A 15,488-nucleotide genomic window follows, 5' to 3' on the forward strand; every position below is an offset into this window, starting at 1 on the left:
TCTGATCGTAGGGAAAGTGCTCGCCGGATCGAGCGGCCAGCAACCGCGTCTTCAGGCTCTGAGGAGGCAACTCCATTGCGACGAACAACGTGTCTGAGGTTTCGCAATTTCCCACGAGGCTTGCGATATACTTGGAGTTTCCGGCTTTTATGCACATATCTAGCTCGCGTAACATTAGTCTGCAAGAATCATGAATAGTTTATTAATATACAAAAATGGGATTTGATAGGGAATAAGAAACTTCGATTAGAAATAAAAAAAATTCGTTTAGAAATGGATTTCAAAACTGTCTATAAATACGGGAATTATACTGATATTGCGAATAACAATAATACATGTTATAAAGCTAAATATAATTTTAGTTCAATTATAGGGGAAATTTTAATTATTTTATGGCACTTCTGCTGGCAAGACTTTTTAAAAATTGATATATTACCTCTTTTCAGAACCTTTAAGTTGAGTATCTGATATTTTATGAACGGATACATCGACTGAAACTGTGTCCCTTTGAACTATTCCCATATGTACAGAACCAAAACGTCCTCTGCGAACAGGATTATTATCAAAATTTATAAAACTCCTTGGAATACTCCAAACTTTTCTTTTCAATTCTTGATAATGGTTCGTTCTCTCTGGTATATCTTCCGGAATGTAAGCCATGTTATCTATTTCGTACATTGGACCTTGAAGTGTCAGTTCCTGCTGCTCAGGTAGCCTGTGCATGCGCACCTAAAATATTTATAAATAATTCTTCGATGGTTTATAATACTATAAACTTACATTAGTAAAATTATTTATTGTTATTATTATTTTATAAATTATTTTAAACTATATTGTTATTTATACCTGCTGAAATCGTTTACGGAGCATAATAAAAATGAGTACCGAAGTCAAGAATAAAACACCTAATAGTACAATCAAAATCCAAAGAATAATATTAGCTGCACTTATAGAGTCTTGACTTTCACGAATCGAAATCTTATCTGTATTACTTGCTAAATCAGAATAACTGTACTGAACTTCTCCTCGAACTCTTGATTCAAGGGCAATTCCAATCTGAAATCAGAAAACTCATTTCTATCATTTATGATAAATATAAAAATCATATCTAGATAATGTATGTTATAATTTCACCTGTAGCTGACCAATTCTTTTATCTATAGGTGCATTATAATATCCTCCAATCATTCTTCCATCACCTACTTCAAATAGCCTATACTGCGGGTAAACAGAAATATTAAATTTTCCAGTAATATAGTAACCCAAACCTTCTCTGTTTGACTTATCATAATTTTCATATACAACATCGTGTCCTGTAGGTGGAACTGTACCAAACTGTATTACAACAACATGATAATAAGTTAAAGGACCATTATCACTACTTCCAGGTGAAATTTCAATGATAATAGTGCTGTCACTTTTTTGTAAAATTTTCGGAATTTCTGGCTTATTAGGTGGCCCTATACGAGTCCAATCAATTGTATAAGTCTTATTGCTGGATCCCTGAGCATTTGATGCAAAAATAGTGATGTTATATTTAGTTCCAGGGTGTAATCCATACAGAGTTGTTGCGTTAGAAGTTTCACCAACTACTTCAGCTTCTATTGGTAACAATGGATAAGAGGCTTCAGTTTCTAGAGCTATAGCTTGTAAGGTATAAGAGACAATCTTTCCATTTGGTAAATCAGGAGGCTGCCAAGTTATGTCCAAAGAATTTTGTTTATTATTAGTTACAGTTATTTTTTTTGGAGGGCTTGGACCTATTTAAATTATATTTTACAAATTAGTTTCATAAATTTTATATTATAAACAAATTAATTTATAAAATTCAATAACTAACAATAATATAAATAATTTTAATTTAAAAGCTAATATATATAAATAATATAAAATATAGATTAAACTTACCTTTCTGTTCTGTAGAATAAACATTAATTGCTTCCTCTGATCCACAAAAATATAATATATTATCTGGGCATGGTCTACAATCTTTAGATGGACCATTTTTTCCATAATAACTACCACAGTAACAATGATAACCATTCATTAATCCAGAAAACCTATTATAGGAAAAGTATTAATTTGTAAATTTCATGATTAAAATTAATAGTTTAACCATAAAATTATTTAAAATAAATATAAATTACTTTATAAATTGCTTTATAAAACTATCAATTAATAATATTAATATAATAGAATCTGATATAAAATTATAATCTACTACTTCTTTGATTTATAAATTTTTAAAGTCAATTATTCAAGAATTTATAAAAAATGTCAATTTGTTTAAGATAAATCTTTCAGAAATGTTATTAATCACAAGTATATTCTTATTTATTTTTACAATTTGAATATGATATTTATTGAACTTAACGATTTGTAAATTTAATATATCAAATAATCACTTTATATACATATAAATATACCGATATATGTATATGAATAAATAAGATTAACATTTTCAATTTTACCAGTATAATGATTATTCAAATATGTTATACGATATTCATTTTTTAACTCAAATTTTAAAAATTTGTTATCTTTATATAAAATGATTTGGTACGTTCATATAGATTTATAATAAAACAATAATTAAATTATAGCAACTAGAATAAAAAAATATACTTACATATAATATCGTGCTTTACATTCTTTAATACATTCATTAGGTGAATATGCATTATTGGTTGCCAGAAATGACAAATCAGGATTTGATAATAAACTCTTAAAACATCCAATACTCTGTTGCCCAATTACTAATGTAATAATACCCAATAAGCTGAGAAGCCCCAAAACCCAGTTCGAAGTCATCCTTATTTCTGGAAGACATTCACTCCAATCACTAATATTATTTGAAAAACTTTTATGTCTCACCTGAAGAATTCAATATATAATATATCGCACTACTAAATGAAAAAGAAAGCTAACATTTTTCTAAATTATGACAAAATTTTGATAATCACAGCATACGAGGTTAAATAAGGTTAGGTCATTAAAACAAAACGGATAGCACTAACTTGCCCTCTCTAGATTATCCGATGCTTGATAATCTTTGAATTAGAATTCTAATTTTAAATATCGCACATTAGCATTTTAACCAAATTATGGTAAAGGCACTTTATTAAAATTATGGAAAGTTCGAGGCGCGGTTGCGCGCAACGGACGCGGACTGTATGCAACGTGCACTAACATTCTCCCTTCCCTTGCATATCAATCATTTTATTTCGCCTGTCTCACACAATCCCTCTCTTTCCATTGCCCTTTTGTTCTATCAGCATGACTTTTTCTTTTTATTCCCTTCCCTATTTTACATTAAATTTTGCTAAAAGCAAACGTACATTAGATGCAGTGTTTTTCGCGCACGGCGACGCAAACGTAATGGTGAAAGGAATTGAATGGAATTACTCGGATACATCCGATGCCTATAATGCATACCTATAATGATTGTGCATTTGCATACGTGTTTATACTATATTGAGTTTATAGTAATAATGTAGAGTAAATAAGTCACCTAGAAAATACAAGTGTTTTCGTGAACTTCATCTTAAATGCACGACGATGAAGCAGGGGATTCGAGAGTCAGATTATAAAAATGCAGCATTGCATTGTATGTAAATAAATATGTAGACTTATATGCCTTATAGGGTATCGAAAGGCAATTTCTCAAATACTATTCCCCAAGTATTTAAGTATAGTCTTGTAATTATAATATAAATATATAAATTCAATTCGCAGTAGATAATATGCTCATGAAGCTTAAAAATAAATAAACAATACAATTTTCATCAGCAGCAATAATCTTTATTACAAGACTGTTCTATCGATTATAATAGTTAAAAAATTAATACAGCATATCAAAAAGCAATTTGAATATCAGTGAGGCAGTATATATTTTAGATAATTACATCGTAAATATATCTGGATATTATTAAATGAATACGATTAAATAAAATAATTTAAGCTCTTACTATCAGAAATTAAAAAAAGATTAATATCAATAGACAATAACTAAATATTTTGTATTTTAATAAAAAGAGAAGGTATTTAATTTTTTATTGACCTTTTTTATTAACTTCTATATAATAAAGAGTACAATTCTAAAAAATAACAAAAATTAAATTAGTAAATTAAATTGAATAAATTTATTCATTCATTAATCATAAAACTTTTTTATGTCTCCTATATATTTATTAATATTTTTTGTAATTATGAAATGTAACTTTACTTTTACTTGCATAAAATTACTATATGTTGTAATTATATAGAATATTTTTTTTTTAAAAGTATACAGAAGAAATTAATATTTCATTGTAGTGATTAAAATGAAGCTCTTGTTAATTGACAACAAATTAATTTTCTTTATTGTACATTACAATAAAAACTGTAATAATATACTTCATATGCTGAAATAATTGATGAAATAATTATAATAATTACAGTAACGATTGATTTATAGAATATTCTACGATATTTTACTATTTATAGTGAATCTATTGTAAATACATATAATTTTTTTAATTACTATAAAATCTGTATAAAATAATGTATTCAATAAATGATTTTGTAACAAAGCATACAATTATTAATTACAAATATTTTACAAATGAGATTATTTCCAAACAACTTAGACTTTTTCGTAATTTACTATGCTATTTAATTTAATTAAAACGAAATTTCCCAAATTCAAGTAAAATATCGAACATTCAATCAAACTTGATAAATTTATGGAAACTTGGCTTATATTTTCAAGTTACTTATTTAAATTTCAAGTTAATAAAAAAACATAAACAGACATCTAAGAAATTGATAAAATTCAGGTGAGTAATAATACGAGAATAAAAGAAAGAATGATTAAAGTTCAATCCGTTTTTCTAAAAATTTAGTAGAGTATGAAACCGATGTCTTATGGATATTAAAGATAATAGTATACATTTTTTTGGTAAGAAATCTTATGATAAGACAGATAAGAGTTGAGTATCGAAGAAGATATCCAAAGAATTTAATATTAATACTTAAGAACTTAATATTTTATGTAACCTACTATTACTATAATAATTATAATTTTATGATACTGCAATATGGATTATGTATAAAAAGGAATAAATATAGTTATTCAATATTAAATTAATTTTCTATTTACAAATAATTATATGCGTGAAAAATTAATATATCACCGTTTATTTTTTTATGAAATTTTTAAATATTTTTGAAAATGTATTTTACACATATGTTTTTTATATTTTGTAATCACTGTGTAAAGTACTATTATATATATATAAGCAGCAGGATCGTTGTAAACTGATCGACAGAAGTTGATTTGCCAATGATCAAAGCCCATCGATGCTATGGTGTATTGAACCTGTTTATTTATATGATAAAATTAATAAATCATCGAAATTTCATTTCGATATTGACTCGAATAAAACTATTTATTTTACATTATATTTTCTCATTATTGTCTTATGACTGTGTTTCTTAATCAATAATATATAAATTAATTTCAGAAATACCAAGCCATTATTAAGATATAAATTTTATACTAAAAAATCAATTTGATAAAGTAGGACAAAACAAATCATCGAGACACGTGTGCGATAAGACGATGAACGAAATTCAGGGGTAAATGCTAATTCGACTTTGCTGAAGGATACGTCCATGAAGTTTTATATTATTTCTTTTTTACTGTATTTTGTTTTTCTTTGATAGAGTTGAAATCTGAATAACAACACTGACGGTATATTTTGCTACTCTGATATCCTTTAATTATAAAACAATTTCTTAGATAATAAATCAGTGGGAATGACATTTTTTTTTAACTGAACGATGTTCACGTGATCTATTTTTCATTAAAATTTTTTCAATTATTTTTCATCGAGACTTTAAGCGCATGAAAAGTTTATATAATATGTGTATGATAGATTTTATTTGCAAAAGAATAAAGAACTCGATTTAAGGGTACATGGTATGGAAACTTTATAATATTTAATATAATGATTAATATTTTATAAACATCAATAAAGTCTTTATTTTTTTCAAATAAAATTATTCAAATATATATCTTAATTAAACATAATATTTTAATTTTTATTATAAGATAAAATACGATGTTTATCAAAATTTAATTATTCAGAAATAGATAATAACACGTATAATTTCACATTTAAAATTGTAATAAATAATTGAATCAATAATGAAAAATTAATATATTAAAAAAATGATACATCCTTCCCTTCTTTTTTTATATTTGTCTTTTGATCAAAAGTGCAGATACAACTTCCTTGATAATCAGACGGTTATATATGGATGCTAAATAATTTGAAATAATTGTGAATTATTCGTAAATAAGAAGTAATATTTATTTCAAATGAATATTTTATATTTCCATTACCTCTATATACTATTTAGCAATATCAGAAAAACATTAAACATGAAACCTTAAATGAAAAACTATTCACGTAATGTATAGCCGCTGTCATTCGCGTGCTTAAATAAATTTAAATCCTGATGTCTAAGTCATTGATATTAATAGATATTTTTAAGATGCCGTAGTTGAAAAAAAAATATTTACAGTTCTAATCCATTTATTAGTATTATATTAAATGATTTGTTTAATAATTTATATCTTGAGAAAATATTTTGAAATTAAATTTTTATATCAAATTTTATTTATCTTCATATAATTATAACAGTAATTTGGGAAGATTTGTTGTATTAAATAAATCTATAAGTAGTTAATAAAATTATTAACATCACTTAAATAGATTTTATTTCAGAATTTTATTGCATTACTTAGAGAATATTACTAATTTTAATTTTCACGTGTAAACATTAAAACATTTGTCCAATATCAGTGGAAATATAGAATTATCGTCAATAATAATGCAACATGTATCTCGCATTATTCTTATTGATGTATTATAAAATCTCACGAAAATTTTCCAATTTTAGATCTAAAAGCATAAAATAACAAACTCTATGCAATCTATTAGATGTTTAATAATAAACTTCATTAATTCGTCATCGCAACAATTCTTCTTAACAATTCTTCTATACTCTAATATTATCATATAAAGATTTATTTAAGAAAATGTAAATATCCTCGAATATCATTGCAACGGTTTTCTAAAGAAAAAACAGCCAATAAAATATTCCATAATTAATACGATATAACCACAATTTGCGTATTGATGTCCATAGTGACTTTTCCACCATCCCTCTCCAGCGTTTCTATTGGTACACTTGGAGTATCATCGACGATCTCCCTCAATAATTCACGTACTTTTTGTTCTTATTTTATTACTCGATCTTACATCAGATCGAGGCACCTTATTCTTGTTTGACATCGGATCACGGCGCCGCGTGACTGCGCTAAATTCCATGAACTTAGTTTATTGATGAATTATTTTGAAACACCGGCAGGCGCCAAGAAAACTTGCGCGATCGTGCGAACCTTAAAAAAGAACGTAATTTGACATTAAAAGGCGAATGTGAATGGGTGTTTCACATTGTGAATGCACGAGTCACATTCTTTCAAAGAGCACTTATAGTATTATTGAAGAGCTAGAAATTAGGAGCTCTATTATTAATCTTGGGTGAAATTGAAACTCATATTTGATGTCTCAAGACATCATTTGAGGCGCAAATGATAATGCTTAAACAAATTAACGCTATTAATTAAATAGTACTAATTCAATCAGATTAGATTAAATGCTATTTTAAATAAGTAAATAGGTACTGTGTTTAAAATTATGAAGCAATGATAAGAACAGAATAGAATATATTAAATAACTATCATTTATGAAAAATTAAATTATTGATTATTATTTATAATTTAAATTAATTATTTTGGATATGTGATAAAAAGACAATAAACAAAATTAATTTATATTTGATAGTGATAATTGTTTTTTATTGTTTAACAGGAATGTTCGATTCTCTATATTTATTTTTATAAGTGAATTGCTTTTATGAAAACGCAGCTAATTCAATGAATACCGATGAATTAAATAATCATTTTCAATATAAATACTATTGATGTATTTACTCAATACAAAGTGAATACTTATTGAAATGCTTCATTTCAAAGTAATTTTTTAATCTTTACTGTTCAGTAAAATAAGTATTTTTATTTCATTTAATCATAAAAAGAATTTTGTAGTGCACGAATAATTATGTGTTTCTATAGAGAGAGAAATAACTGCAATTCAATGATTAGTACGTACTTCGAAATATTTAATAAGAAAGATATAGTTTCTCTTGGCAATGAATAAAATTTGACAGTCACGATATGAAATTGTCAATAAATTGTATCCATAGATGCATCGTTTTCTCGCGAAAATTCGGAGTTTTAAATTATCAGTTAACATAATTAAAAAATTTACAATGTTCAAAGCATTGCACATGTCGGAGGCAGAAATGCTACGTTCCTTTCGCTCTTAGACCCATCGGCTAGAAAAGACCTTCGAAACTGCAACAACCTCGTTATTAATTAACATTGCCTACGATCCCAACTTCTGGACAAATCGATTACTCAATAGTTTCATCAATAGTGTAACACGTGTTTGGGTCGCCTAGGGATTGCAGTTGCTAGGATACACAATAACTCGAGCCCCCCGTTGAAGAGGGCCAACAATGGTCAACTAGAAAGATTAAAAGTGAACAAGATGGTGAACCGAGGTGAGTTTTGGAGTGAGGTGCGCCGTAAGAAATGCGGGCGCGAAAAGAAAGCCTTGCGAATCGTACCTGCATTCACTATCCAGGCGCTCCAGGTGAGTGTCAATTTCTTGAGTCAACCAGTATGTTTTAGCATTAAACTTTGGGGTGATATTTAGCTTTAGGGGATAAATTTCATATATCCAAAGAAACACTGATAATTTTTTTTCTTTATTTTATTAAATTTAATATACGCCTTATTTAATTTATGAATTATAATATATATGTTCCATTTATGTAATTATTCAAATCATGTAAATTTATGTTATTCTTTGTGACAATTACCTCACAGTATCAAAATAAATAAGATCTTACAATCAACTTATTATTACCTTATTTATAATACATCTTCATAACCTATCATTTAAATTTTAATTAAATTGTATTTTTTATTTGTTAGTGAATTTCCTATAAAAATCTTTAATACTTGCCTTTATAATTTGCAGTATTGACATAAAGACTGAAGACAGTTTTACAAAATTCAATGCATATGCGATCATATGTATTTTGTTGAATGAAAGAAATATGTATAAGATTGTTCATAAACATTTTATGAACTTTCTACCTGCTCATGGACAATATCTTCAATTTAATATTTTTAAACTTATTTTTAAACATAAAATCAATACATAATTACGAAGTAGTTCTAAATTATGTTTTTAAATATTTCATAAAAAAAATATTTAATTAAAATTGATTAAATTACAAAATATTCTAAATAATATTAAAATTAAAGATAGCTTAATTCAAAATTCACAGAATGATTAAAATCAATTTTAGATTAATTTTGTATTTATTTTGCATATTAACATTAATTGCTTAACGTATTAATAAACTATAAAATAATTATAAATATTAAATATTATTAAATAATAATAAATAAATAATATTATTTATAAATTATTAAAAGATTTTTTATTTGAGAAATTATTGTTTCATTATTACCTCTCTTAATAATGTATATTGAGAAGAAGTTTACGTCTTATGTAATTTACATTTACATGACACGAATTGGTATGTATCATAAAATTGACACATACTAGCATATCAAATATTTAATTATACATTAGGAAACTGCATTTATTTCTTATACCATATTAAAAATAAATAAGTATATAATTTAATATAGCACAACTACTATACTAGTAATATTATTAATATAGCAATCGTCATACAATTATCAAACATCCTTGTTTTAAAAATAAACAATTGTTAAATTGTAAAACAATTGTAATTTTTTGAATATATTTTTTAATTAGTAAATACTATATTGAGAACCAATTAATCTTTAGGAAATATTATATTTAGTTTCAGTCTATATTTTAGTCTGTGTTATTCAATTGTTTAATTATTATATATTTAACGCTTATAATATTCAGAATATTCATCATTGTTACTAAATATTAAGTACTTTTTTTTTTATTTACTTCTTTCAAACTTGTTTTATTAAAAAGGATATATATATTTCTGTATCGTTTTTACAGTTACAAGAATTTATAACTGTAAAACTAAATTCAAACTATGCTTGAAAAATAAAATATGTGAAGTCGAAGACTTCAATTGATACTATTTAAATTGAAAATAAAATGAATGTATATTTAAAAATGATTAAAATTGAAGTAAATTAATAATTTTAAACAAACGCCAACAAATAGGATTTTAAAACAATTATAAATTTATATATTTTTAAGAAAATATTTTCGGTTTAAAGAAAAATTGCTTGAAGAAATTTAGTTATTATTATAAAAAAAAAAAAAAAAAAAAAAAAAAAAAAAAAAAAAAAAAAAAAAAAATATGACAAAAACTAAAATGACGTAATTTTACTTCTTTCATTTGTTCATTGAAAAATAATATTTCAAAATTTATATTGTTAATCATAATTTAAAATTTTTATGCTACAACAAATATATAATTAGAATCATTATGATTAATAATTATGTTCAATTACTCTTCAAGATAATTTTTGTGCTCATTCAGAATTGACTATAAGTTTATTTTTTATAACAAAATGTGAGAGAAATTATACACATAAAAAACAATATATTAAAATTAAAATTGTATATATTTTTTTTATTTGTGACATATTAAAATTTATTTTAAAGAAAATATGGAATATAACTAGTTCTCAATAAACCAGTAGCTTAAAAATAAGTGTAGTTCTTAATAACAAAATATAAAATAGAAAAAAAATTATTTAAATAATTTCTAACGTGGTTTAAAAAGCATTTTTAAATAAAACTTCGAATTATATTCTGTTGTTTCTGCAGTTTACAATCACTAATTATATTTATTAATATTTAAATAATAATTTTAAAATATTTTTAACGTATTTTAAACTGAGCGATAATTAATAATATAGATGACATTATTCCTATTATGCGATAGCTGAATATGATTAATGAATATTGATAAATTCACGTTAACATTTTATAATAAAAATCAACGGTATAGTAAAGAGATTAAATTTATTTAAGATTTATCCAACATCAACTATAAAATAATAAATATCTATGAAGAATGATACTTTTTATATAAATTTAAATTAAGTTCATTGTTGAATTAATTTCATTTTACCAATCGATATATATTTTCGTAACAATTGTTAGACAGATGATATATGAATTGATCGCGAATGATGACGACGACCAAAAATCAATTTATAATCAATAATTGCGTATGTGGCTGATAGTTATTATAATTATTTTATGTTTTACAGTATTTATTTTGTTATTCAATTATTAACACATTTGATATACTAACATTATGTCATATTAATTTTTTTTGTTAAGATTCATAGTTTCATTATAGATCCCCCCCCCCTCTCTCTCTCTCTCTCTCTCTTTAATGATTAAGGAGGCATTAATGAGTGGTGCTTTTCTGTAAAATATTTACTCATTTAAATATTTATTCATTTCATCTAAAAACTAATCATGATTTATAATTCATGAAAAAAAATAGTGTATTCCGAGAAAGTTATTTTTAAATTGTATTTCACGTGTACGTGCCATCGATTTTCTCATAACAGAGCATAGAAACTCGATTAAGTCCCATCCACATCACACTCTTGCAGGCTAATACGGTGGTAGCTTCGCCACCGAGAATCAGCTTGTTCAAAGAGCGTCCGGCGAAAATATCGGTATTTCGCAAGTACTATGAACGTGGAATGTTCCCGTTGACGCTGGAAGTCGATGGGGGCGCAGGTCTGCACGTCACATGGAAACTTAGTTCCGGCAAACTCGGCATGGAAAAGCTCGACTACAAATACTATCTCCCACTATTCTTTGACGGCCTGACTGAGAACCGACAACCTTATAGCTTCATCGTCGAGCAAAGTATCACGGATATGCTCGAGGTGGGCAGCGTCAAAGTCCTGCCGGTCATTCCCTACCTCATCAAGCCGATAAAAAGTTCGTCTTAATCCTTTTACGTCTTTGTCGAAGCGCAAAGGTTCGCTTATTCGATCGAGACTCGATGCATCTAAGTATTGCAAAATTACTTTTGCTTTTTCCGCGACACTATTCTCAAAATTGTGATACTAATGATATTTTTCAATGTTTTTTTATTGCACAATTCCATAGAAAATAGTAAAATTGTTTATTAGTATAATTCAATAATGTGGTTAGCACATTGTTACAATTCTCATGATTCCAAAAATTTGTGTATTTGAATATAAATTTAAATATATTCAAATAGTTTTATTCAACAAATTCACATAGTGTATTGGTTAACATTTTACTTATAGAACTTTTCCATGAGCGATAATACGATTAATTATGAAAATTATGAAAATCATGAAAAGTAAAAGTAAAAATTATGACAGAGTAAAAGTACAAATCATTATTAAATCTCTATAAAATTTAAAAAAGATTAAACTATTTATATTGTAAATATTCCATATAATTAATATACATATAGATATGTGTGGGTACGTGCAGCTTTATTATAAAAAAATGATTATAATAAATATTTTTCTCGAAAAATTTGCTTTCATCATTTTACTTTCTACTTAATATTGATTGTGTAAATGTCATTAAAAAATACACTAATTTTTTAATATTAAAAAAATAAACCAAGTTGAGGTGATATTTAAAATTATGATACTTTAGTTTTAGAATACTTATTCTATATATATATATATATATATATATATATATATATCTTATTATATATCTCATTTAATCTTCGATATAGAATAGAGAAATTATAATTTTTTATACTTTAGATTTTATTTTTTAATAATTACACAATAGTTAATATTCAATGGTGATTGTGAAGCTATTAATATAATACCTTCATATATATAATATAATAATATTATATTATATTATAAATGTACATAATAAATTAATATAATCTTATTCAATATGATTCACTTAAAACATTAAATTTATATGCATAGATTATTTGTTACATAACTGGTATGCGAATGCTTTGCAAAATATAGATTTCGCATTTACTTTATAGACAAATTAAGTTTTTAAGGATGTATCTCATTATGATATAAAATGGAATTTTTATCTAAAACTGTGTTATTGAATCACATTTTTTCAGAATCTCTCGACACGAAAATTCCTGAAGTTATTTGTAGAACATGTAGAATTTTGCAACGGTTAGTTCGCTGTGGACCTTGCATTGGTGAAGCTTTGGTACCATATTTTCGACAAATTTTACCGATATTTAATCTATTTAAGGAAAAAAAAGGTAAACAAGAAAATTTTATTTTCTATATCTTAATAAAAGCATTTAGAATGATTTAGAATGTTTAATTGCAAACATACTAAAAATATTTAAATAAAAACGAATTTACAATATTCGTAATATTATTATAAATATTTAAATATATTCAAATATTTTTATTCAACAAATTCACATAGTGTATTTGTTAACATTTTATTATATATATATTTATTGTATTTTTTATTTATTATATACATTATTCCCATAAAATATTATAGTTTATAATTTACATTAATATTGTATAAAAAATAAAAAATATTATTAAAACTACTTTGAAAGAATGTGAAATATTTTTATTACGCGACCTTCGTTACATTATGTTTTTTACAAACGGGCATTACTAACGTTCTTTTGCATTAATGATTTATTTTTATTTATGAAAAACGTCATGATATTCTATAGTATAATTATAATGCTACCGGAAGAAAAAACTTTAACTTATTTTAGTAAGAATTTAAGCTTTCACCGATTCATTTTCTGTACAATCCATTCGCTTAGCTATTATCGTAATATGAAAATCAAATGACTTTTTAATTTACATAAATCAAATTATTTTGTTCAATTATAACCTATTAATGGATACCCAAGGCGGACATTTCATAGCAAAAGTCGTATTAGTTCATTTTATTTTTTATTATAGTTTTCGAAAAATATTTAAAATTTTCCTTATTAAATATTAAATATATATAATTAATATTTAGTTTGTTAAATAGATATACTATAAAAAATTATAGTATACATACATATATACTTTGATAAGAAAAATAAAGAATAAATAATATATATTTTGCATCGTCAAACTATATTTCCATATAGAAATTGTTTTTGTCAAATCAAATTTTAATAAAAATATTAATTTATTTTTATTATTATTTTTATCATTAACAACAAATTATTAAATTATATAAAGTTTATCTTATTTTATTTGTAAGATGAATAATTTCATAAATAATGATAAATTGTTTTCTATAAGACATTAATTAAAAAATTGAAGTACCTAAAAAAGTTTTTAATAATTATATTCTATATTTTATTAAATTATTTAAGAATTATAAATATTTACAAATTTTTTAAAAATATTTTCACTTTCTGCTGAATTAAAATATAAATACTATTATATAGTGATAACAAAATTATTATACATATTTTAATTTTGTGTAAAAGCTCGCGTGTTTGCATGTGTGTAAGTGTTTAAATATGTGTTTAAAAATATGTAAATTAGAACAAAGGATGAAGTTAGAATGTATGCAGTATATTTTGTAAGTTCATTCTTTGTTCAATTTACATCATTTGATTTTTATACAAATGTATACTATTTATTAATGCAATATTTTATTTTAGTTAATTTAGGTGAAGCAATAGATTATTCTCAGCAACGTGGAGATAATGTACCTGATTTAATTCAAGAAACATTGGAAATATTTGAACAATATGGCGGAGAAGATGCCTTTATAAATATAAAGTACATAATTCCAACTTACGAATCCTGCATAAATAATTAAAGTTTTTTTAATGGCTATAATGTCTTTATAGTAATATTTTATTTTATATGACTATATATTATATTATCTCGAAGGCTATTTGTAAATATCAATTCTCAAAATGTTAGAACATAAATAAAGAATGGTCATCGAAACAATATGTATCTATTTTTATTCCTAATAATTGAAAATACGTCTTTAGAAGTGGAGGGTCATTTATGTAGAGATGTCAAAAAGTATTAAAAATAATACAAACAAAAATTTTGTAAGAATTGATTTTTAATAATCATGGTCCATTAAGCTATTTATTAATTATGATTGTAAGTTTTTAGTCGAAAAATGAATCAATAAATTTATATAAATGAGAAATATAAAAAAAAGTATAAAAATTAGTAGTTGATGTTATAGACATTATAGCGTATATTAATCAAAGTATTTTAAAGTGTAATTTTTTAATTGTTTTTAGGGCTTTGATCTTTTAATATAGTTAGTAAATAATAGCTACTGCCATTTATTTATCGAATAAATTATTATTATTCACAAAATCATGTGTTATAA

General features: G+C 24.5%; 2 protein-coding genes across 2 annotated transcripts in view; one reads left to right on the forward strand and one right to left on the reverse strand.

Moving 5' to 3' along the window:
• Nucleotides 1-2,870, reverse strand: part of LOC105362667 (tyrosine-protein kinase Wsck) — a 5,117-nt gene extending 2,247 nt beyond the window's left edge. The window contains 7 exon segments of the mRNA XM_011500153.1: nt 1; nt 4-179; nt 437-729; nt 847-1,056; nt 1,135-1,760; nt 1,909-2,060; nt 2,630-2,870. The exon segment at nt 1 is cut by the window's left edge and continues 128 nt beyond it. Coding sequence (XP_011498455.1) covers nt 1; nt 4-179; nt 437-729; nt 847-1,056; nt 1,135-1,760; nt 1,909-2,060; nt 2,630-2,811 — 1,640 coding nt within the window. The 5' untranslated portion in view covers nt 2,812-2,870.
• Nucleotides 2,871-8,505: 5,635 nt separating this feature from the next.
• LOC105366249 (parkin coregulated gene protein homolog) lies at nt 8,506-14,951 on the forward strand. The gene is made up of 4 exons (XM_011504625.1): nt 8,506-8,768; nt 11,783-12,119; nt 13,264-13,413; nt 14,791-14,951. Exons 1-4 carry the CDS (start codon nt 8,664-8,666, stop codon nt 14,949-14,951), a joined length of 753 nt encoding a protein of 250 aa, XP_011502927.1. The 5' UTR covers nt 8,506-8,663.
• The last annotated feature ends 537 nt before the right edge of the window (nt 14,952-15,488 follow it).

This window comes from Ceratosolen solmsi, unplaced genomic scaffold (assembly GCF_000503995.2).
Source record: "Ceratosolen solmsi marchali unplaced genomic scaffold, CerSol_1.0 scaffold10, whole genome shotgun sequence".
NCBI classification, from domain to species: domain Eukaryota; kingdom Metazoa; phylum Arthropoda; class Insecta; order Hymenoptera; family Agaonidae; genus Ceratosolen; species Ceratosolen solmsi.